At 37.7% G+C, this 23009-nt stretch overlaps 1 protein-coding gene across 9 annotated transcripts in view; it reads left to right on the plus strand.

Moving 5' to 3' along the window:
• Arms (Ankyrin repeat-rich membrane spanning) overlaps positions 1 to 23009 on the plus strand; it is a 37064-nt gene that overhangs the window by 10398 nt on the left and 3657 nt on the right. For 3 of the 9 annotated variants that reach the window (XM_013324926.1, XM_013324921.1, XM_013324922.1), the window contains exons 2-26: positions 7942 to 8079; positions 10118 to 10315; positions 11762 to 11871; positions 13060 to 13280; positions 13499 to 13656; positions 13733 to 13936; positions 15282 to 15425; positions 15750 to 16047; positions 16145 to 16352; positions 16467 to 16604; positions 16699 to 16869; positions 17013 to 17129; positions 17378 to 17573; positions 17920 to 18099; positions 18623 to 18817; positions 19183 to 19471; positions 19837 to 20002; positions 20157 to 20335; positions 20653 to 20756; positions 20842 to 21066; positions 21455 to 21619; positions 21808 to 21910; positions 22142 to 22233; positions 22353 to 22370; positions 22913 to 22997. In XM_013324926.1, coding sequence (XP_013180380.1) covers positions 7963 to 8079; positions 10118 to 10315; positions 11762 to 11871; positions 13060 to 13280; positions 13499 to 13656; positions 13733 to 13936; positions 15282 to 15425; positions 15750 to 16047; positions 16145 to 16352; positions 16467 to 16604; positions 16699 to 16869; positions 17013 to 17129; positions 17378 to 17573; positions 17920 to 18099; positions 18623 to 18817; positions 19183 to 19471; positions 19837 to 20002; positions 20157 to 20335; positions 20653 to 20756; positions 20842 to 21066; positions 21455 to 21619; positions 21808 to 21910; positions 22142 to 22233; positions 22353 to 22370; positions 22913 to 22997 — 4081 coding nt within the window. In that variant the 5' untranslated portion in view covers positions 7942 to 7962. The other 6 variants (XM_013324923.1, XM_013324924.1, XM_013324919.1 and 3 more) reach the window with 6 other exon arrangements.

The following is a 23009-nucleotide window of genomic DNA, read 5'->3' on the forward strand; positions in this document are numbered from 1 at the left end:
ATTACTAATTTATTGTGAGTATTAAGTAGCGTTCAATGTCTCGGCAGAGCACCACGAGCTTCTTTATCGATCTCACTTCGTCCTTGAAACTAAAGATGTTGCAGTGTGAAAATATCTGCATTGCTTTAGACTTTAAGAGTTGCCATTATTATATTCGAACCAGATTAATTCCCAACTGTTTAGAAGTTATTAAGATACACTATTCTCTATATTTGGATAGATCGTTGCTTAAAAGTTACAGCTTATACTTTCTAACTTAAACTTGTCTGTTAATGTTACTGACAGTGTATTGAATCTCTATTATTAGTTCGAATCCTCGCCACCACTACCAAACGACCAGCGTCAAAATGGCGACAATCGAATATGCACAAAATGTTACGTCTTATAACCTGTGAATGGTTGTTTATTCTGCAACCATATGTTAAGGTATTTCCATCTACTATCTTGATACTACTTGCCAATTAATACAAATAATAGCGCCTGAACTCTTCGACCTTCATATCGCTTTGTTATATTCTTGACAAAGTTTATATAGTTCGGTACCATATAAATGTTTGATACTATATAAGTATAATGTATGTATACTTAAGACAAATTTCCTAGTTAACTTTAATCTTTAGCCCCAAAGTTTGGAGTACGGAAAGAAAGTTACCCTTCTCAAAATATGATAGTTTATGATTTTATAATCAAATTAATAACGTCATTTTTAACCATTCTATTAGTACAATGGCAACACAATTGAAGATGAAGATAAGATGGCGATTGTCACAAATATTCGTGCTAGGCCCACAGACTAAATAATAAGCTGACGGTTACATGACTTCGCATATATGTTAGAATCTCACAGTTAGACGTATGGAAATGTGCGAAATGGAATTCGTCGGAAGATTATTCTTAGGTCACTGAATACATCACAGAGTCTTTCGGATTAAAAAAATGCAGTTGTTTTTAAAGCACTAAATATTAGGTTCCTCTGGGAGCTATACAAAAGTAAGGAACACTCAAAACACTACATATTTTAATAAGTTTAATTTGTTTGCTTTTCTTAAAATATATATTTTTATTTTATCATCACATATAGTTAACATAAACAAACATAGTATCATTGTAAATGAATTTAAGATGAGTCATACAAACATCCGCATAAATCTTACGTAACAAGGTGACAAAACAAGAGAAAAGACGAGGTCTTTAGCACTTGTGTAATCAAGACTGCTTTTTATACAGAACAAAACTTACGATGGGTTTCCATTCATATTTGGTTTAACATGAATTTATTTTCGATATTAATAAAAAAAAATTGTCTGTCATGTCTGACGACATGGGCAAACTTTGCATTGCGATATGTGGCATAAAATGATTTAACAATGTCAGTCATGTCCATTTCACGTGTGACCAAGCAGAAAGCCGACATTAGCTGGATGATCACAGGCGCGATAAGTGACAGGCACCGCTAGTATTTGTTTATCGCATTCATCTTTACAACAAAGATATGCAGGCACGTTGGAAATGTGATAGTGACTTGCCTCAGACTATCACTGCAAATGACCCATTACAATAGTTATTGTGCAATATAGTTTCTTTTATCCTAGCTTTTACAATCGCAACGCAGTAATAATACTTAAGTTTATCATTTTCCTGTAGTCCTTTATAATTTATTTACCTCCGATAGCTATTACCTCCGACTACGTCCTCGCGGAATTAAAAAGTATACTGAATTAGTCTATATTTTCTACAGATATGCAACATTTCATCATAGAGTATTCCAAATTTCAAGAAAAATCCATCCATCCATACATCCAAACATTCGCATTTATAATATTACTAAGATCTCTCATTCCACTAAGTCACATTAGCATTTCAATACACCTTTATAATGAAATTACCTTTCATGCAAATAATAAGATATTGTGTTTTAATTGTGCTATAGAGAGTAAGAGTTATATGCAAGCAATATCTTAGTTTTATACCTAACCTTACACTTAGATTTAATAATGTGTTTTGCCGTTTAGCTGTAAAATGGAAACACGTAGGTTGTGAAGTCAAGCACTATGACTGTGTAACAAATATCAACGCCAATAGCAAATGACACCAGCCATTAGCTAGGATAATATTTGCTATATTTTTCCGACACGTGTTTGAAACTAGCTAATACCAACACTCCGTTTAAATATAGTTTTATAATTTCGTTTAAACATTAGTTCATTATTCCGAATATTTTAATTCATTGATAAATTAAACAAAAAAGCTTTGCGATCATTGGTGGTTTAAAAAATTCCACACCTTGAATTTTTTTTCCGTTTTTGTTTGTCTCTCGGTCGAGGTCATTTAAGCGATTTTATAGTTTTTTTCACTTGACATTCAATTGACGAAATTGAACCGTGATAAAGTCATTAGCGGTGGTTGCCAACATCACGCATTACACAGTAGCATGCTGGCAATAAACCTATACCTATGCCAAAAACCTTTAATTACAATGCGGATTGAATTATCGCAATATATAAAAAAATCTCATAATACACTATGTTTCATAAACTTTGTTATAATTCCGACTTGGAAAATATTAAAGAAAATGAAACATAAATGTTATCTTGAAATCTGTCAATTTATGAAACTATATGTTTACAGCGCCATCTTTGATAACACTTGGTAAAACTACCTAAAATGTCTAAACGCTACTTGGACACTTGTTCTTACGTTAATATCTAAGCTTACCACAAGATGGCGCTTTAAATGATATTAGTTGTCTTCTAATTTCACTGTAATAAAACCTTATTGTAACTGTTTATTATGAATTAATAAATATAAAAACATATTTTTAATAAATTTCATAAAAAAACGGAAATTACAAAACTGTTTATTTTATTTTTTTAAATAATTTCATTTTTACAGACTTTTTTAAACTAGTCTACTGTAAATAACTTTTTGACTAGTAATTGAGTCAATTTTTACCCATATTATTCTTAAATAATATGAATGTTTTTGTTGGCTACATGTTAGCAATAATGTCCTACGAAACAAGATAACTACAATTTCTCTCCGATTATTTTATAAACTTATACTATCGCAAATGTTTATTTTTATACTTGCATGTATGTCATGTGCGAACACAATCAAATAATGCAGTCTCAATAACTTCCTTCGCCAGCTTTATCTATTGAAAAGTAAATATACGAACGTAAATAAGCAAGTCCTGAACATTGTACAAACAAACCGATAAGTCAGATAAATACTTCTATATATTTCAACAATGTTTATTTCTCCTATCAATCCTTATCAATACCACGAGGCTCAGTCTGCCGCGTGTTACTTGTCAGGACCCACCTCCTGAGTCCACTGCCCCGCGATGTCAATTCAATTTAATTTATAAATCTACCCTCGTAACAAATTATGGAAGATAATAAAGTGAATGTGTTATTAGTTTGGATGTGTGTTGTAAATGTTTTTGTTAGAAGTGTATTGTGATGTGGTCCGAGGAGGCAGGTCCCTCCCGGTCGTCAGCCGAGCGCCGACCCTTAGTGCTAGGTCTCCGTGTACCGAGAAGCTATGGAAGCGTCTTCCCATATTACAAATTCGTCAAGGATACGTTTAGAGAACCAGCTTTGTGTGAGGTATCTTGTTTATCTTATCTTCAAAATGTCAAGGTCATTATTTGAACAGTTTATTTTGGACACATTTTTCATTATGCTATGTACATTTATTGCTAAATGTCACATTAATTATAAATAAAAAAATGTTAATTATGTTAATTAAATTGGATTATAATTAAAAATATATGAAAAATATGTCTACGTACGGTTTTTATTCTAACGACTACATGTATCTTATATTTTCCAGTTGACGTAGCAAAAACGGATGGTGCGTTCGTAGAAACTTTGATGATAGGTGAAATTGTAGAACAACTTATTCCGTTGGCCGGTTTCCATTTATAGCTGGCGCCAGCACAGCTTGTTAACTTAACATGCTTATATCATACTTACGTATGGAGAATTCAATTGCGAGATATTTTTAAATATATTTATTATATTAACAGTTTATATTCACAACGTAATTTTAATGACGATGTTATTATTTATAGATACTAAAGTTTAAAGCTATTAATAATGTATATTTTCTTATACTGACAAAATAAATTACGATCTACCATGCATTTAGGATGTAATGCTAAATGAAACTAACCACACTCAAGACTTTACAGCATTTATTAAATTCATAATTGTAACTTGTCTTCACACAAAGTTTTACGTTTACTAAATGATAACAGGGACAATTATTAGTAGACGATTATAGATATGAAATATTATCAAACAAAATATACTCGATAACATATCGATACCGTATCAATTTGAGTATCGAATCAGTCACTAACTCGATACTCATTCATTGTGTTATCGTGATTTGTTTATTGACGTTCCGTTGGCAGAGTTACCGTCCCCTGCTAGCATAGAAAAGATTGGCCGATTGGCCGCTGAATGCTGCTCTAAATACCAATGCATCTAATTCAAATTAGTTTATAAATGTTCACCCATTCATTGATATCATCTAAGAATTAACGTAAATATATGAAGTAAATTATTTACCAAACAAAGAATTTAATAACTTATGTGTTCTTCTATGTTATGTTTCTACATATAACCCAAATTTCAGCGTGATCCCTGCAGCCGTTCTTAAGATACCTTCTAATAAACACCCACTAATCCATCCATACGTCCAATCATTCGCATTTATAATATTAGTATTTTGTTTAATTTAGGAAAATTGTTACTTTTAATTCTGCCAAAATGACACTGCCTTTTAAATTTTGCTTGTTTAATTTATTTGGGAATTTTCTAGTTATTTATAGGACCTTGCTATGAAATTATTGTATCAACATTAACCATTGTAAACTACTGCTTAATACCTCATATATTATAGAGCATGTGTAAATTAAGATGCAATAAAGGTAACGTTATCAGTTTTGTTTAAACTTTGACTATACTGCATAAATCCAGAAGTTAATCCTTTACATAACATAATCGCCTATAAGTACGCTCATATGGCCGTTGAATCGCCAATAGACATCGAGTGTAACACGTGTAATGTGATATTTAGTTCTAGTTTTTATTACATAAATGTTTTTATGTTTGAATTAGCATTATTTGAGTTGAGGTATTGAAATGCTTCGGGCGGCGTCTTTCATTAGGACTTATGGTCAGGTAATTCAATTTCAAATATTAATATCAAATATTCATATTATTGCAATAGGTATTTTTTATTACTGAAATTTTTGCGGTTATGTCTCTTTCTCTTTCAAGGTGCCTCTCCATTTAATGGAGGTTGGCCGTCAGCCGCGGTAATGTGGTGATTAAAAATGATCTTTTTGCACTTTTCTATGGTATTATCTGCAAGCTACAAAAATATTTTTACAAAGTAAATTACCAAATTTAAATTCACACTAGCTCAACGCCGGACGCAACAAAATGTTCAAGTTTAAATGCGGTTATCAATTTCTTGTTTCAAAAATTTCTCAGCGGTAATAAAAATGTTGTCATTTAATTAATATATATTACTAAATGATTTAATTATTTGTATTGTTAAATATATAGTATAGTCTTTCCAAATTAGTTAAAGATCGAATTTATTAGTTTAAGTAAAGGCTGAGATATGAATTTAGCAGTTGTAACTTAACAGAAATATGCAAAAATGATTTAAAAAAACTTAAAGATACGCGTTCCAAGAAGACATGCAACAGGCGAAGTGGTTGCGCGGCTGGTCGCAAGGAATCCTGTAACCCGTTATTTCTTTTTATATCTCGCACTCCGTGGATCTTAACCTCTAATCGTTTTTGTTATTTTCATTATAAATAGACGGATCCGGTCGCTTACGTATTGTGGGCAAATCAACAGGCGCCTTATAAACAGCACGTTGCTAGACTAGATTATTTAAAATGTAGTCATTACTTCACTTATGCGTACGCACTTGTATTAGAATGAATTCATCGTTTATTAAGACTTAAAGTTCTAGGCATGCATCATCTGACCTTTATTTTTTTTTAATAAAAAATTGTCTTTTAATAATTATTTTATGTATATTTATGAAAACAATGAAATTTTGTGCGTCAAGTTCATCGTATCAAGGTTAATAGAAAAACATATTTAATTGTTCGTTTTCTTTGTTACTTGCAATTCTTTGATTTTTTGGAACCAAAGGAGGCTCATCTCAAAAGAAATTGAACATGTCGTTAATAGTCCTAGTAGAGATGAACATCATTGATTACAAATTATCCGCTGCGAACATATAAAAAATAGTTAATGAGTGGGCGGCGGGGCGCAGAGTGACCGCTCTGGCGGCTGGCGGCCGTCCGCGGCGTCACACCGAGCGTGGCCGCCGCGCAACATGCTGCCCCCCGAACGCGCCGCGTTGCGCTCCGCCTCCACTGTGCTCAAGCGCTTGTCTCTGCGTACCTACAGCACCTATTCGCTCGTACGTATGCGTCGACTTCATTCATCGCGCCCGCCCGCGCCGCCCGCCCTGCCGCCCGCCCACTAGACGCGCCGTGCTTCCCGTCGCGCGCTTACTCACCTAGCATCACGCTCACAAATCTGTCACGGGACGCCTTACGGAGCGCTCGCGCCGTTTAGCATGCGGGGATCGCGGACGCTATGTCTTTCCCGCCGAATCTACCCAAGCCGTCCGGTAGCGAAAACGAGTACGTGCACATTAGGTGCCTCATAGCGAACATTCATAGGCCTAAGAATGTGTCGAGGCCACCCTTCGCGCAGGTGGATGTACCGCTCGAGGCTGTCGAGGAGTCGCCGGGGTCTTCGGACACGGAGCGCAGCGGCTCGGTGTCCGAGAGGTCGGAAGTATCTGAGGTGTCCGAGATGAACGCAGCGGAAGAAGAGCCGCCGCAACGGCGCACGAAGAGCAACAGCTTCGCGGGGCCGATGTTGGCGCCGCCGGCGCTGCAGCACCATAAGAAGCGGCGGCCGTCCTTTCTGCATCTTCCGGGACCGGGCTGGGGCGGGCCGTCTGGCGCGCAGACTGCGGGGCCGCACTTCAGCGTGCCGCGCTTCACGGTGACCGCGCCGCCGGGCGAGGGCCGCCGTTTCAGCCACGGCTTCGCCTTCCATGGCTTCGCTCTCCGTCGACACTCCAATACGGTCTGCGATGATATAGTTCGAGTGTGAAACGGCTTTTAAAATAACCTATTTTGTGATTTTCATATATCTGCATTGTTTGTTATTTGTTACTAACATTAAGGATGTTGTATGAAAATAACACAACTGCATGTCGACCAATTACTCTAGGTGCACATTTGCACGGATAAAAAGACCAGAACACGTGTTTCTACGAGGACAAATCTGCACAGAAAAACATATTTAAACTAGATTACGTTTGCAATTAAAATAATACTTTCAGGATTAAAGTAATAAACGTGTTTTATGAACCTGTTTGATATAATTTTACTATACAATAAAAATTTTCATTTGGATTTCTTTTTTCGCCCGCTGAGACAATTTTCGCGTAACGAATTTGGCTACCTTGTGATACCGTTATCATTATATCTACAAAATAATTCTCATTATGATCGCTGTTGTGCGTGCGACCAAACGTTTGCGTGTGTTAATTAAGCTATCCATTTCCTTCTTATCGATAATTCTTTTATCAAAATATTAATAACAAAAACAATGAAGCGCTGGACGCTGCATTCGATCGAGGTGTATAGTAAACATATAATATTATATTCTTTTCCTGCATCTTAGTGACGCTTAACGCATTTAAATGTGCATGAAGTGTGTTATATTTTATTAAAATATGTATTGCGTGAATTATTGGATATTAAAAGACTATTATAATTTAAAGTGTAGTTATATTTTGTGTCTTGAAAACATTGAATAAAAATCGTTGATTTTCCTGCTTTACAAATTCATGTCTAACATACAAGTGTATTGGTGACAGAGCCTTCATCGCAGCGAGTCGATGGTCTCGCTGGCGTGCTTCAAGACGCTCTCGCAACTCGTCAACAACGATGACGTCACAGAGCTGCAGCAGTACCTCGCCAACAACAAGAACATCAATATCGACGATAAAGACGAGGTATGTCATTAAGCATCATTTAGTCGATATAATTATGGTTGGTTACACTATCATACGTTTATTTTACAGCTAGTTTTGTTTTAATTTTTGCGTTATCCTTTATACACTAGCATAAGTGATTTTGATATATAAAAACTAGCTGTCTAACGCGGTACTAAAAAACTTAATTATTAACCTATGTGTTCTTCCAGACTATATTCTACATCTATACGAAATTTTAAAAACTTCAAACAAACATCCATCCATCCAGCTATCTATCCTTCCATCCATCTAAACATTCTCATTTATAATATTAGGGAGATAGTAAGATTAGTAAGATATTATAATTAGATTAGTAACTGACACACAAAATACAAACACAATAATTATTGCTGTTATTAATGGGCCAATATTCTTTTGAGCGTCCCTGCGATAATTTTACGACTCAAATATCATAGACAAAAATATAACAAAACTTGGTGGTAGGCATATTTAAAACAATAAAGTTAAAAAAAAAAATAACTAGATTACAAGATAAAGTATATAAACATAATGTGAATTAATTATACGTAATTCCCGTAATTTAATTATCACACGATACATAAATAAATACCTTAAAACAAGAGAAAATTACGTCATAGGAATAATATAAAATGTTTGGTAGACGGTTAATAATCATAAACTCTTATCTATAGCAAGTAAACAAATCTCGGCATTCATTATTCACGGGTAAAGTTAATTGGCTAAGTTAAATTGACACAAAAGATAAATATTTTCTTACTTTTTAATTGGTCTTGAAATAAAATTATCAATATCTTAAAGAAAAAAAATAATCGCGATAATGTTGGAAAAAATCATGATAGTTAAATTTTTCAGGAACATTAAAATAACAATGTTTTCGATATTTATGGAACTAAAGTTATTATTATACATTCCTTAAAAAAATCAGGAAACATGACAAAAATATATTTTAGCCTTCTTAAAAATTTAAATTGACAATCATTAAAGAAATTTAGTTTGAATTTCAAATGTTCGCGTTTTACCTATATAAATAAGTATCAATAAAAATGCCAAATGGCGTCGTATAATATTGTTTATCTAATCTAAGGCTTATGCGAATTAATGTAGGAAAAATTTTGACCTTATTCTTTGTAATAGATGACTAATTGATTTTAATAACATCTACGCACATGTTTAGCTTTTAACATAAACACGTAAACATCTGGTAAGAGGAAAACATTATATGTTTACACATCGTTATTATATTTTTCCTTTTAAAATGTCATTTATTAGCAATTTTAATTTAATATCTAAAGATAAAAGTATTATAAGAACTAATTTTAATGCGAAAAGATGCAGGATATGTTGAAAGAAGCGTTTTGTTCTTGTCCGCGGCAATAAAGTTTTTATTACTGTGACTAACAACTTTTACGTTCATAACGTATCATAATTTTAGTCTATTTACTAATAATAATAAATGGTTTTAAATAACGGTTAAAGAAGTTAATATTACAGAAAATATAATATCTATCAACTTATAAAGTTCTGAAAGATGAATATAAGAAATGTGCTATTATAAGGTAAACTTAAATATAAATATGCGACATTTAAAACAAACCTATTAAATTGATATACCGTTTTAATAGTAAAGACGGATCTTATTTTGGCATTCGTATCAATATATTAATATTAATTATTATCTAATAATATACAGACGAGCTATTTAATTAATGAACTGGACGCCGCAGCGTAGAATATGTTTTTGGTACAGAATCAGATGTCACTGCGTCATTTTATTCAATAGTCATTTCCGCATAGCCATTTCTTCAAACATTACATATGTATGATTACCATATTATTCATAGTTCAATATGCTGAGATTCGATCTTTTAAATGTTTGATATTACTCATCTGTGAAGTCGTTTTGTTAAATAAAAATGGCAATTCTGTCTCTTCTTACTTATAACTCGCAAGCTAATGCAATGCACTGATTATGACTTTTTGTATAAAGTAATTATTCTTTTTTTAGTGACTTAATCAGTGTATATATGTATGTTAGAATGGCACGACGGCGCTCATGTGCGCGGCGGAGCAGGGCCGCGTGGGTGCGGTGCGAGTGCTGGTCGCTGCTGGCGCAGACGTGTGCGCAGCCGATGCGGACGGCTGGACGTCGCTCGCGTTCGCCGCGCGCGGCGGTCATCTACTCGTCATGAGGGAGCTTCTCGATGCAGGCGCACATGTCGACTCTAGGGACTGCGTAAGTATTACTAAATTTGTCCATATGCCAGAAGGATTGAAGATGTATCGTTTAAGTCAGCAAATTAGTATAGACCAAGAGTTAGACTTTGAAAAGAGGCATCTAGTTTAATTTCTAAAGCTTTCATATCCTATCACGTTACAATATTGAAACTGACACTGTGATGCGTACAAACAACGTGACCCAAATTTAATAGAGCAATGACCAAAATGTATTCACGAATGTGCACCCAAAATATGTATATTTATACTTCACGCGGTGGCTTGCCAAGATGTCAGTGACATCCACGCATACTTAAATCTGGTTAAAATACACATCGGCACTGTCGCATAGAGAGCTCCTGTCATAAACAATGTATTTATAGCAGAGTTCCTTTTATTGGCGCTTCTCGTAGTCGCCGCTTAGGTTAGGGCGGCTTTCATCTGCAGCGGCGCTGACAGACGCTCGCAAGCTGATACATTGACTGACGATCCACTTTTGCACTTCTAATGAGCGTACAAAACATCTTTCTAGACATTGTAAACACGTTATTTTTATGACAGACTTCTGCAATCGTCAGTAGGATCCTATAAGATCCCAAAAGATTATAGATGAGAAGAATTAATCCACATGATCGAAAAATATTATGCATTTTATTAATTTAGTCTACTATGTAAAATTTTAAATCATTACGCCTCAATTTCTTTTCAATGAAGTAAATGAATTTAAGTGTCTTATTTATCAGTTAATATCGTGCAACAATGTAAATTAAAGCTGTTGTTATCAATCTATTATTTATGTTGTTTATTATCCACACATTTTTTTAGCGTCAAATAAAAGTGTAACGGATTATGATTGATCGTAAATACGTCACCAAAGTAACTACCGGGATGCTCTACTTCAGTGTAACAGCGACTCACACCTAAATCTTTATAAAGTCTTATGAACTTCTTCTACTTCTTTTAAAGTTCATTTTGTATCACTGCATTAAAAAGTACCTAATAGACAGAATTAAGGGTCTTTTTTATCAATAGGATTTTTTCTTTATTTTTTTATAGTTTAATTATCTGTTTAAGTATTAGGTTATACAACAGAGATGGTAAATATTTACGTATATAATCGCAAGCTTTGCCAGAAACATTTAGTCACACCTACGAGACATCCATGACCTAACCCTAATAATTTCTAGAATATTTAGTTACCGCCTTGTTAATCAATCAGTTTATAAATGTCGTGCAATATTTAGAAAATCATTTTGGCAGCTGAACTTTTATTGATAAGGGGTTACAAATTCAAGGTCATGAAACGACCGAGAATTGAAATAATGTTTGAAAGAATGAAAAAACGCGAAAAGTCCGCATTTTTATACTTTTTAAGTCCAGCTAAAAAAGTTAATCACACGATGATAATATTTTGTATATATCAACAACATTTAACTTGTATATATTTGCTTATATCCATTGTCAGGGAGGATGGACACCTTTGATGTGGGCTTCGTACAAGGGACACGATGAAGAAGTGGGACTGTTATTGGAGAAAGGAGCAGACGTACATGCCCATGGAAATTATAACATCAAGTAAGTTTTTACTCACATTTGGTATGACAACAAAGGAATATGAGATGCAACTGAAAATATTACGACGAAGGCTTGCAGAATTCGCCAACTAATTTGTTTATTATCAAATGTCACATGATTGCGGAGTTGAGTCGTTTTAGAGCCAAATCTGCCAATTCTAATAAAATATCTATAATAGATAGGTAAACTACTATAAATTATTCTATTAATATTATGAAATATAGCAGTAAAACTGTGGCAAAATGTTCAGCACGATGTTTGGATATCGCTTAAGTCGAGTATTGTCGTACTAGGATTACGCATTGCAAACCTTCATGCTTTTAACTACAAAGCAATTAGGATATGATAAAAATGAATTAACTAATGAGGGTCATTACAAGCCCACTTGGCACGCGACTCGTTGACAGAGTATGATGCATATAGATATGCATCATGCACAATCTATTCCTGTTATTCCGACACCTACTAAACATTTTTTCCCGTGCCCATATTAATTAGTGTCAGAAAGTAATATTATACATGAATATAAATAAAACAATATAGTTAAAAAATATTATATAATTTTGTTCAACACAAATGTCCTCTCGATCATTTTTAATCATAAAGTTTTGTTCGATAAAAGGTTAATGTAGAAATATTTTTTTTTCTGATATATACAATATTTTCTGTGTAAAGCTAAAACATTCGTACATTTACTTTGACCGACAAAAAAGTTCACCTTGAAGATATTTAGAGTTTACTGATTTACTAATGTAATTAGATTTCTGTAAAAACTAAAAATACACGTTATGTACAACTGAGTATTAATTACCTTGGTATTTAAATATCTGAGTTTAATTCTGACTGTCTACGACCAGTACAAAATATGTGGGGGACTTTCAATAACAAATGAACATCTCGAATGAATGTCTGATCCTACTGTGCATGTTTTATGCATCGCGAGATTACAATTTTCTCCTCATCAAACGGTGCGCTCTTCCTAAATCAAATGACATACAACAAACTCAAATGAATAACACATTTGTACCTACCAATTCAACGTGCTTGTCTGGCCTTTTAACTCAGCCGCAGTGGCACTAAATTAGTAATAGAAGTAATAAGAATTCTTACAATCGCAATCTATTTGCCGCTTTTGGTTTTAAAAAGTGAAATATATTTCAGTATTCTTGTTTAACTTTTTACGGTTAGTTCGTTAGTATGGGCGGCTGGTCGTCGCCACAGCAGCGTGGTGCAGCGGCTGCTGAGTGCGGGCGCGCGCGCCAACTCTTGCGACAAGTACGCGACGTCCGCCCTCACGTGGGCGGCGCGTGCCGGCGACGCAGCCTCCTCCGCCGCCTTGCTGCGAGCCGGCGCTGATGCCAACACCGCCGGCATGTACTGCTGGACACCGCTACTGCAGGCCACGCAAGGTAACCGCGCTCCACACATGTGCACAGTTTCTGGTCCTTTCATGAATATTTTTAACCATTTGAAATACCACTTTACCTCTTGTCATATCAAACGAACAACAATAATTTATGTATTTATACTACAAGTCCACTTCAAAGACCTTAAAAGATTTTCACGTTACGTCGTTATTATTTTCGGAAAATGTAATCTTTATTTATGTTATTTATATACATTGCAGGCAACCATTTTGAAATCGTACAAATGCTTTTGGAACATAAGCCGAACGTAAACGCGTTAGACAAAGACGGCTACACCGCTCTGGCGATAGCCTGCAAAGAGGGATACTACGACATCGCATTGGCGCTCATTAATTCTGGGGCCTACATCAATGTTCAGGTAAAGTAGAATCAGAACTTTCCAAAAACAATTAAAATATTGAAATAGAAATGTTTATTTTTTATTCTCTTTACAGGACCATTCGAAAGACACTCCGTTGATCCACGCGGTGAAGGGAGGTCACAGGAACATTGTGGAAGCGTTGCTAAAGAAACACGTCGATGTAGATTTGCCGGGCAAGGACAAGAAGACGCCTGTATACACTGCGGTGGAGAAAGGTCACGTCGCCATACTGAAGCTGCTGCTGGCCTCCAACCCGGACCTCGAGCACTGCACCAGTGTAAGTATACTGCTACACAAACTTTATCACGGCTCTGAATATTGAACGAGAACACAGAACACAATTTTACCTATTTAATTCGCTCTCGGCTAACCGCGAGCTGATATTAAGTTTGAATCATATAATACCTACATATAACAAAAGAATAATGTGTGTATGTATTGTGGGCAAACACTGAGCGTGCCAAAAGCCGGCAGCCGAGGAAACTGAAAGCTGACACGAGTGACAGAGCACATGTCACGTGTCCGAATGTTTTGTCGCGCGTTGTGCATTAAGATAATTATTTTTGTTCGCCTTCGCTCGAATTAATTCTGTTGTTTTTATAGTAACGTATTATTAGATGGGTTATAATTGGTTTTCTTACGTAAATTCAAGATCTTTGTCGCACAACAGTTGGAGATTTTATTTAATTATAAAATTATATCTATATGAGATAATGTTAATGGATTCTTAATAGTGTTCTTTATAAAGGGCATATTTATTTATAGGTAGCACAAATAGTACTATTAGCTCGTAAGCAAACTTTGTCGTTTACCTAAGAGCTGGTTTAGATAACCTAGTGAAATCATTTGCATACATATTGCAACAGATTGTATGAAGGTGGTAATGGTAAATGTATGTTCATAATTATTATCTAAAGCTAGCTTTTATCTAGATAAAATGTTGCAGAACTTGCTATATTTGTAACTTAAAGTACATGGATAAATTTAAATTGTAGTAAAATTAGATAAAGTTAATTAGAAATATAAGAAGTTAGCTTAGGAATTACAGTTTGTTTATTTCTTGCATTTTAATATAAATTATTTGGTTTGAATGTTTCGAAATTATGATCTTAGTCAGTTTTTCTTCTTTGTTATTATTAAATATATAACACTAGCTGTCACACGCGACTTCGTCTGCGTGATGTATGAAGAAACTTAATTAGTATAGCATATAAGTTCTTTCAGACTATGTTCTATACATATGCCAAATTTAATCGAGATCCGTTCAGACGTTCTAGAGATATCTTCAAATACCCATCCATCCATCAACATCACATCCATCTAAACAATAATGTAAGTTAAATAAAAAGCAGCTGTTCATGGCATAAATTCGAAAAAAAAAACATTAAAAAAATTTATTTATTTATTTATTTAAAAACTGCATAGCATCATTACAGTATACTGAATATATAAAATGAATAAATAGTATCCTATGTCCGTCTCCTGGCTCTAAGCTACCTCCTCACCATTTTTCAATTATATCGGTAAAGCCATTCTTGAGTTATAAATAGTGTAACTAACACGACTTTCTTTTATATATATATAAGATTTGTAATATGTTGAATGTTTTGTTGTGTGTGTAGAGCGGAGACACAGCGCTGCTGCGTGCGGTGCGGTCGCGTCACGCAGAGATGGTGCAGCTGCTGCTGGAGCGCAAGGCGCGTGTTGGTGCTGCCGACAACCGCGGCGACACCGCGCTGCACATCGCCATGCGCGCACGCTCAAAGGTACACCAACCCACATCACTCATTTACAATCTATCATAATCTTACTGCACTTGAAGGATTCAATAACATCTGTTGAATTAATGGCCCGGTTCAACCGGTTTAATGAGTGTCCGTGCCGTAGGCCTAATTGTGGTTCTTTTCCCTTCACTTCTTCAAACCCTTTTCTAAAACGAAGGGGAAGTAGATTTAACGTAAGGGAGGACGCATACTAAAGGGAAATCACAATTTCAATGAACGCTTGCTCGTTTTCCACCTCGCCTTGTAATATAAAATATGTCTATATTCTAGAAATTAATTTAATTTAATTCTGATTTAATTTCCCAGCAAATAGTTGAAATCCTCCTGAGAAACCCCAAGAACAGTCAGCTGCTGTACAAGCCGAACAAGATGAAGGAGACGCCGTACAACATCGACATGAGCTACAACAAGACCATCCTCGGCCAGATGTTCGGCGCGCGTCGCCTCAACACCAGCGAGGACAACGAGAACATGCTCGGCTACGAGCTGTACAGCGCCGCGCTCGCGGACATGCTCGCCGAGCCCAGCCTCGCCGTGCCCATCACCGTCGGCCTCTACGCGCGCTGGGGATCCGGCAAATCTTTCCTGCTCAGCAAACTGAAAGGTCGATATTCGTACAAATGTTGAATAATCTTTCTGTACAATCATAAACCACTTATTTCGTACAAAACAAATGTTATCATTGTAAGTATTACTTTCAGAGGAGATGAAAAACTTTGCGCGGCAGTGGAGTGAGACAGGGTGGGCGTGGTCGTGGGCGGTGGCGTGGGGGGCGTGGCACGGCGCGCTGCCGCTGGCCGCCGCTGCCGCGCTCGCCGGAGCCCCGCCATACATCGCCGTCGGACTCGCGTTCGCGCTCTTCGCCGCCGCATACCTCATATTCTATTTACTATGGAACCTAGGAACCAGGTTTGTTAAGAAACCATAACACAAATTTCCAACGTAATATGTTAAGGAGAATACTTTTGAACTACCCTTCTCGTTGTTCTACGATGTATTGTTTATGTTGTATTAAATATTTAGATATGAGTGGTGGTGGGCGGGGGGCATGATGTCGACCCTGGGCCGGCGATTCAACTCGCTGCTACTGGTGCTACAAGTCGTGTTCTGTCATCCGCCCGGCCCCAACGACCCGCGTGCGCTTCCGGCCACGCCTATACGGTTAGAATACTTTATGAAACATTTTTTAATAGACAAAAATTCTTCACTGAAAATCTTATTTAACTATTTACGTAAACGTTGTTGTGTCGCGCAGGTTTCACTTCACGGAGGGCATGCGTAGCGGCGCGGGTCAGGAGGGCTCGGCACTGGTCGTGCAGATGATCGGCAGCCTGGCGGAAGCGCTCGAGAGCCAGTACGGTCGCGTCTGCACCCGCCTCGCGCGCGCCTTCCGCCCGAGACCTGTCTCCTCTACATCCGGATGGAAGTAAGTACACGTCTAATACATTGACGCAGCAATTTATTACAAAAACTTGTAAATACCGTTAGAAAGATTATACCTATCGTTTAGTTTATAATATCATTTGTAACGTGTAGTAGAGACATCCACTGATTCTGAGGTATTTGCAGATGGCGTCGCGCGTGCTGCATCCCGCACATCGTGATGTTCGAGGTGATCTTCACGTGCCTGCTGGTGGGCCTGTGCGTGCTCGTCATGTTCCTCACCGAGACCGATGCGGACAAGCAGTAAGCTATAGTGTAACACTAGGGATAATTAGCATTCAGTAACGATAGACTGTAGGTAAAAAAAAACACTAAAAATGAACCAACACTAGGGATCGGAAATAAAAACATCGGTTGACCCGATATTGTAAAGTATCCAGTATGTCTCCAATGGTGTTTTATATGCAACGTATACGTGTGAGATACACTGCGCGAGTACGTGTGGCGTGCGATCAACGGCGGCTCAGTGAGAGTGGGCCGTCGTCGATGAGGCGGCGTGACATCCAGCAGGGCGTGGTGGTGGGGGCGTGCGCGCTGGCCGGCGCCGCGCTGCTCGCCAACCTGTACACGGCGGGGCGCGCGCTCGCCGCCCTCGTGCTGCCGCCGCGCGCCCGTCTGCTGCGCGCGCTGCGTCGCGACTCGCACGCGCTCTCCCTCCGCCCGGAGGTGCAGGCCCTCACTGACATGGTGCGTACTGTACTCACACCAATCTTACATTCATTTTGAGGGAAATTGCACACAGAAGACAGGCGTGAAGTGGGAGCGATTCCACGTTTAATCTGATAAGGCCTGTCAGAGGCCTCATTTTGCTCCTATATCTTTCACCCTTTTTGGCACTGGAAGGAGAGCTTAGAAAAAGAAAATATCATTTTCCTGTGTGTTCCCTCCCCTGTCTCCGAATTTGTCTGCTTTATACTTAAAAATTATAATTATAAAGTTATAAAGTAATCCACAAGTCATCTAGTACTTTAGAAAGTTAGAATTCGACTAAAAAATAAAGATCTTGTTTACAATACTTATGCGTTGTGTGCAGGTGTCGTGCCTGGACGCGTTTACAGGTCAGCAGACGCGGCTGGTGGTGGTGGTGGACGCGCTGGACAGCTGCGAGCAGGAGAAAGTGCTGGCGCTGCTCAACTCCGTGCACGCGCTCTGCTCCGACCCCAAGAGCCCCTTCATACTGCTGCTCGCCATCGACCCTCACATCATCAGCAAGGTATGCTACCACGCTAGTATAATATAGGCAGGAGTTATTGACTTTGAGATAACATTTTTTTTCTTTTGCGTGTCAAACGCCTTGTATTATGAAACTTATTCTTTTATTAATGAAAATAAATTCGTTTGCATCAGAAAATGATATTAAGACGAAATTTAAGTTAACCCTTACTGTCATTAAAGTAAATATAAGGAGATATTTCAAGTAGTATAAGGTGAAAGATTGCTTTGTAGATCCATACATATATATTATTTTTGAGTGACAATTAGCAAAATTAAGGTCAGTTGTGTGTGCAGTTTGCTTGGACTGAGGTTAGTTGTGCGTTCGTAGTATTTGTGTACATTTGAATGTTGTATATTATCGGTGTTGTGTTGTATTGTTCACTTATTTAATCTATGTTTAAAAAGTGTTTTGTTAATAAATTTTACTTTTAACTTCTTGATGTTTAATGTCGTATTTTATTTAAGAATTTTGAATTGGGATGAGTATTTATTGAATATATTTGTACGTGTGAATCGACCAGGCGGTAGAAATAAACAGCCGGCGTGCGTTTTCTGAGAGCAACATCGGCGGGTGGGACTACCTGCGCAACATGGTGCAGCTGCCCTTCTACCTGCAGAACTCTGCGCTGCGCCGCGTCAAGGCTGCCCAGCAGACCGCCGCCAAGCGCATGCAGGCCATCGCCGCTGAGGACTTCTCCACATCTCTACAGAGATCTGTTAGTCTTACTCATACTTAGAAAGAGATAATAATTGATTGTGTGTTTGTATTAAATAAGCTCCAAAACCATTGAATCGAATTGTAAACTTCTTTCACTGTTGGGAAGCTACACTAACCCCAGGTGACATAGGCCGTATATATTATTAATTTTTATAACTTTGCGTGGAGAAAATTGCGGGCAACTGCTAGTATAAGCCATATGCCTACTAGGCTCCATCAACTATAGCTTACTGGATTCAATTTAAATAAATATAAGCTATGAATCTTGTATTTCATTAGAAATTTAAAAAAAAAATTAAAAAAAGTTTCCTAGTAATGTACGAAAATAGTTCATGTTTCTTTAAGTGAATTTATGTACATTAGGTGTCTGCTCGTCGTCTATCATCGACGTCCGAGCTGATGTCGAGTCAGGAGCGCATCAAGGGCCAGGCGGGGCAGGCGGGGCAGGTGGGGCAGGCGGGTCAGCTGGGCAAGGAGAGCGCGGCGCGTGCGCGGCGACTGCGCCCCTCGGAGTCGCTGGCCTCCTCCGTGGCGTCCGGGCTGCACCGCGCGCCCGCCGCAGACCTCGGCCGCGTGTTGCTCACTGACGACTACTTCAGCGACGTCAACCCGCGCAGCATGCGTCGACTGCAGAACGTCCTCTACATCACTGGTGCGTAACAGCGGAACCGCGCTCATTTTCCTGTTCTGTGTCAAAATCTTATATTATAATTCTATCTCTTTCCCCGCGCTGTACAGATGATTTGCTCTGATGCCATCCATTCCTCGGCGTGCCCACCGCCATTTTTTTGCAGCACCATTATTTCCGAGCGTATTTGTGGCAGACGACAAAAATAAAAGCGAAACTACATTTTTTCATACATTGGATATCAATTTCTTCCGATATTCAATACCGCTACTCAAATTCCGTAAACCTATTCTTGATCGGAATACACCAGCGATAACGTTACTTTTATTTTGCAACAAAGGTGTGCTAAGGACGTGAATTTATCAACATATATTTTATATGTATAACAGGGCGATTGCTGAAAGCTTTTCAAATCGAGTTCACATGGAGCCAGCTTGCATCGTGGGTGAACCTGACGGAGCAGTGGCCGTACCGCACCTCCTGGATCATATATCACCACGAAACCTTCGAGGAGCACATTGACGATGCCACTCCACTCAAGCACATATTTGAAAAGTAAATCTTACAGTATTTTTTTTATTATAAATAAAAATTTGACATTTAACTTTGGTAAGCATATCAACTTTATTTACTTCTTTTTTGTTTGTAATTTTCATACAATTTGCCAAAATTACACACTGAAAAAATATTTGAATAATTGTATGTGTAGGGTGAAGCCGTCGCTCAGTAACGCGCACGAGGCGGGCACGCTGACGGAGTTGGACCGGGATGAGCGAAAGTTGGAGGTGTTCCTGGGCTTCCACCGCAGCACCCTCACCGCCGCAGACCTCAAAATCTTCCTGCCCTTCACCATCAACCTCGACCCTTACATCAAGAAGGTCATCAAAGGTCAAATACATTTTACTATTACAATCTGTACATTGATTATTTTGTTTCATCTCAAATTGATTCATCAAAATTAATCATTGGAAATGAGAATCATTCATTCATCGTCTAATTACTCGGGAACATTTTAGTGCTTAAATTGATAATATAAACATTTCTTTTTTTAATAAGTCTGTGGTTACAGCCTTCTACATGAAAAATTGTTTATGATAGTTTTGTAATGATTTCTTATTTCTATTAAATTCGATTACAAATTAAGATACTAGAGATACAATACTAAATAGGAGTATATAATAATAATGTTTGCTGTATGTTTGCAGAGGAACAGCTACAGATGGGCGCGGAGGACGAGGTGATGCCTACAGCGCCGTGGGTACAGCAGAACCTACGACAACCACATTCCAAATTACTGCCCGGCAAGAAGGTAATATTTACTAACATTAAAATTTAAGTTTCTATCATTTTAAGACTTCATATATCAGAGAGTTACATTGTTTTAATTTGTACAGAAAATTTCACCTGTGAGCGGTGTGGGCGCGGGCTCTATGGCACCGCCTGTGTGGGTGGGGTGGGCCAGCACGCAGTACTCGCAGCTGCCACACGGGTCACAAGTACCGCAAGTGCCCCAAATGCCACACATGCCGCAAATACCTCAAATGACAAACATGCAGCATTTTATGCCGCAGTTGGCACCAAACCCGATTGCTTTGCTCAAGACTGCATTTCCCAATTTGGTTTGTAATATTTTTAGTTACGTGATGTTTTAAACTTTATCATTTATTTAGAATTAGATTTTTTAGATTTTAGATTGACATAAAATGTAGGAATGTTGCAAATAATTGATAAGTCCATACATTCTGTTACTTAAATGTCACTAAGCCTAAGTAGCCTAGTAAGGCTAAGATATAAAGTACGTCTTACTAATATTATAAATGGGAATGATTGGATGGATGGATGTTTGTTTGAAGGTATTTCCAGAATGGCTGTATAAATCGCGCCGTATTTCTGAATAGATGTAAAACGTAGTGTGTAAGTACACATAGGCTACTTATTAAGTGTCGGGAGGTACAGGTAGTTGTGTATATGAGTGAGATGTAAGAAGCACGGTGTTGCGGTACACAGGGCGATGTGACGTCGGTGCGGCTGTCGTCGCTGAGTGTGGAGCGGGCGTGCGGCGTGGTGCGCGCGGCGCTGGGCGGGGCGGGCGCGCCGGCCGCAGCCGCGCTGCAGCGACACCACGTCTGCGGACTCGTGCTCGCCGCCTGCCGTCTAGATGAACTCAAACCGGTACGATAAACATAACAAACGTAATAAATACACACACAAATAAAATAAATTAACACATGTTCGATTCCTTGACTTGATTTTGAACTATCTTAAATCACAAAAATACCCTTATTCTTTTATCTGTTTCTTCTGCACTAATTTTAATAGAGAACTATTTTAAAGAAATATGTTTTTGTTGTATTTCTCAGTTGTTAGATTTACCGTTCGGCGACTGGGAGTTGTTCAAAATGCTTATCCTAAATCTGCGCGAGCTGGAGGCCGGCATGCCGCTCAACGCGCCCTCAGTTGCTGGTAAGTATACTTACATACAATTTTTTTGCCGTTTCAAACAGCACAAAAGGCTACACAGAACACTAAAAAATCTGTGGGGCGTAAAAAGAAATTGGGGCGGGTGAAAAGGTTATGGGGGCGTGGCCACGCGCTCGTAGTTAAGCAGTCTCCATAAAGTTTAAATCTTTATTGTATTAGTCCACTTATTTTACACTTAAATTGGATGTTAAATGCAATATTGTTGATATTCAGTGATTCCCGAAAAGTCTGCGGAAACAGAAACAGATTCAGTGAAGCCTCGTCTAGAACATCAACGCAGTCGACCTACTAATGTTGAGAAACAGGTAATACATAGTTTTATGTATTTATAACGTAAATAATAAATAAAAATTAGCTTTGTCTTATAAATATATGTGATAAAATTGATTACTAGTTCTTTTCTGATATTTATTCCGTTTTGCAGCTTTATACGGAATATCAGGTGATTATAAAATAGTTTTGTTTCTGTTCATATACAGCATAGTTCACTCGCACGTAGCACTAGAGTTCACTGCACTGATACTACACGGTACTATCATTGGAAATAAATTCTATTATTAAAAAAAAATCGATTTAGTAGCCATGACGTCACATCGTGTAAGCGAGAAGTGCCACGTGAAGTGTTCGTGTACATTCTTATTTAATAAGCATTGTAATATATCTCCCACACACAGATACAAAAAATCAACATTTGTTGGAACATGTTTTTTGTCATATCATTCAATCAAAAGTTGTGATGGAATTAAATACCGTGACTATTAAATAGATTTTCTAATCACTTTATTATACCTTACTTTAGATTCTACGACCCGTTTTCTGTCATCTCATTTTGTTCTGTTCATGAGTGCATAGCTTTAGATACAATGAGTTTGCACTGTTGAAACACCTGTATGCAAACATGTTCTTACATTTTTTACAACTTTTAGCGATGTAAATCAACGTGCGACTTGTGTGGTGTGTTTACATTGTGTGTGGGTGATGCAGGTGACGCTGGAGGAGCAGATGATCTGCGGTGCGCTGCAAACACTGGACGAGGAGGCTCCGGAGGAGGCGCCGCCGCCCGCGCCAGGTGAGCCCCCCC

The sequence above is a fragment of the Papilio xuthus genome, unplaced genomic scaffold, assembly GCF_000836235.2.
Source record: "Papilio xuthus unplaced genomic scaffold, Pxut_1.1 DF824888.1, whole genome shotgun sequence".
Taxonomy (NCBI): Eukaryota; Metazoa; Arthropoda; class Insecta; order Lepidoptera; family Papilionidae; genus Papilio; species Papilio xuthus.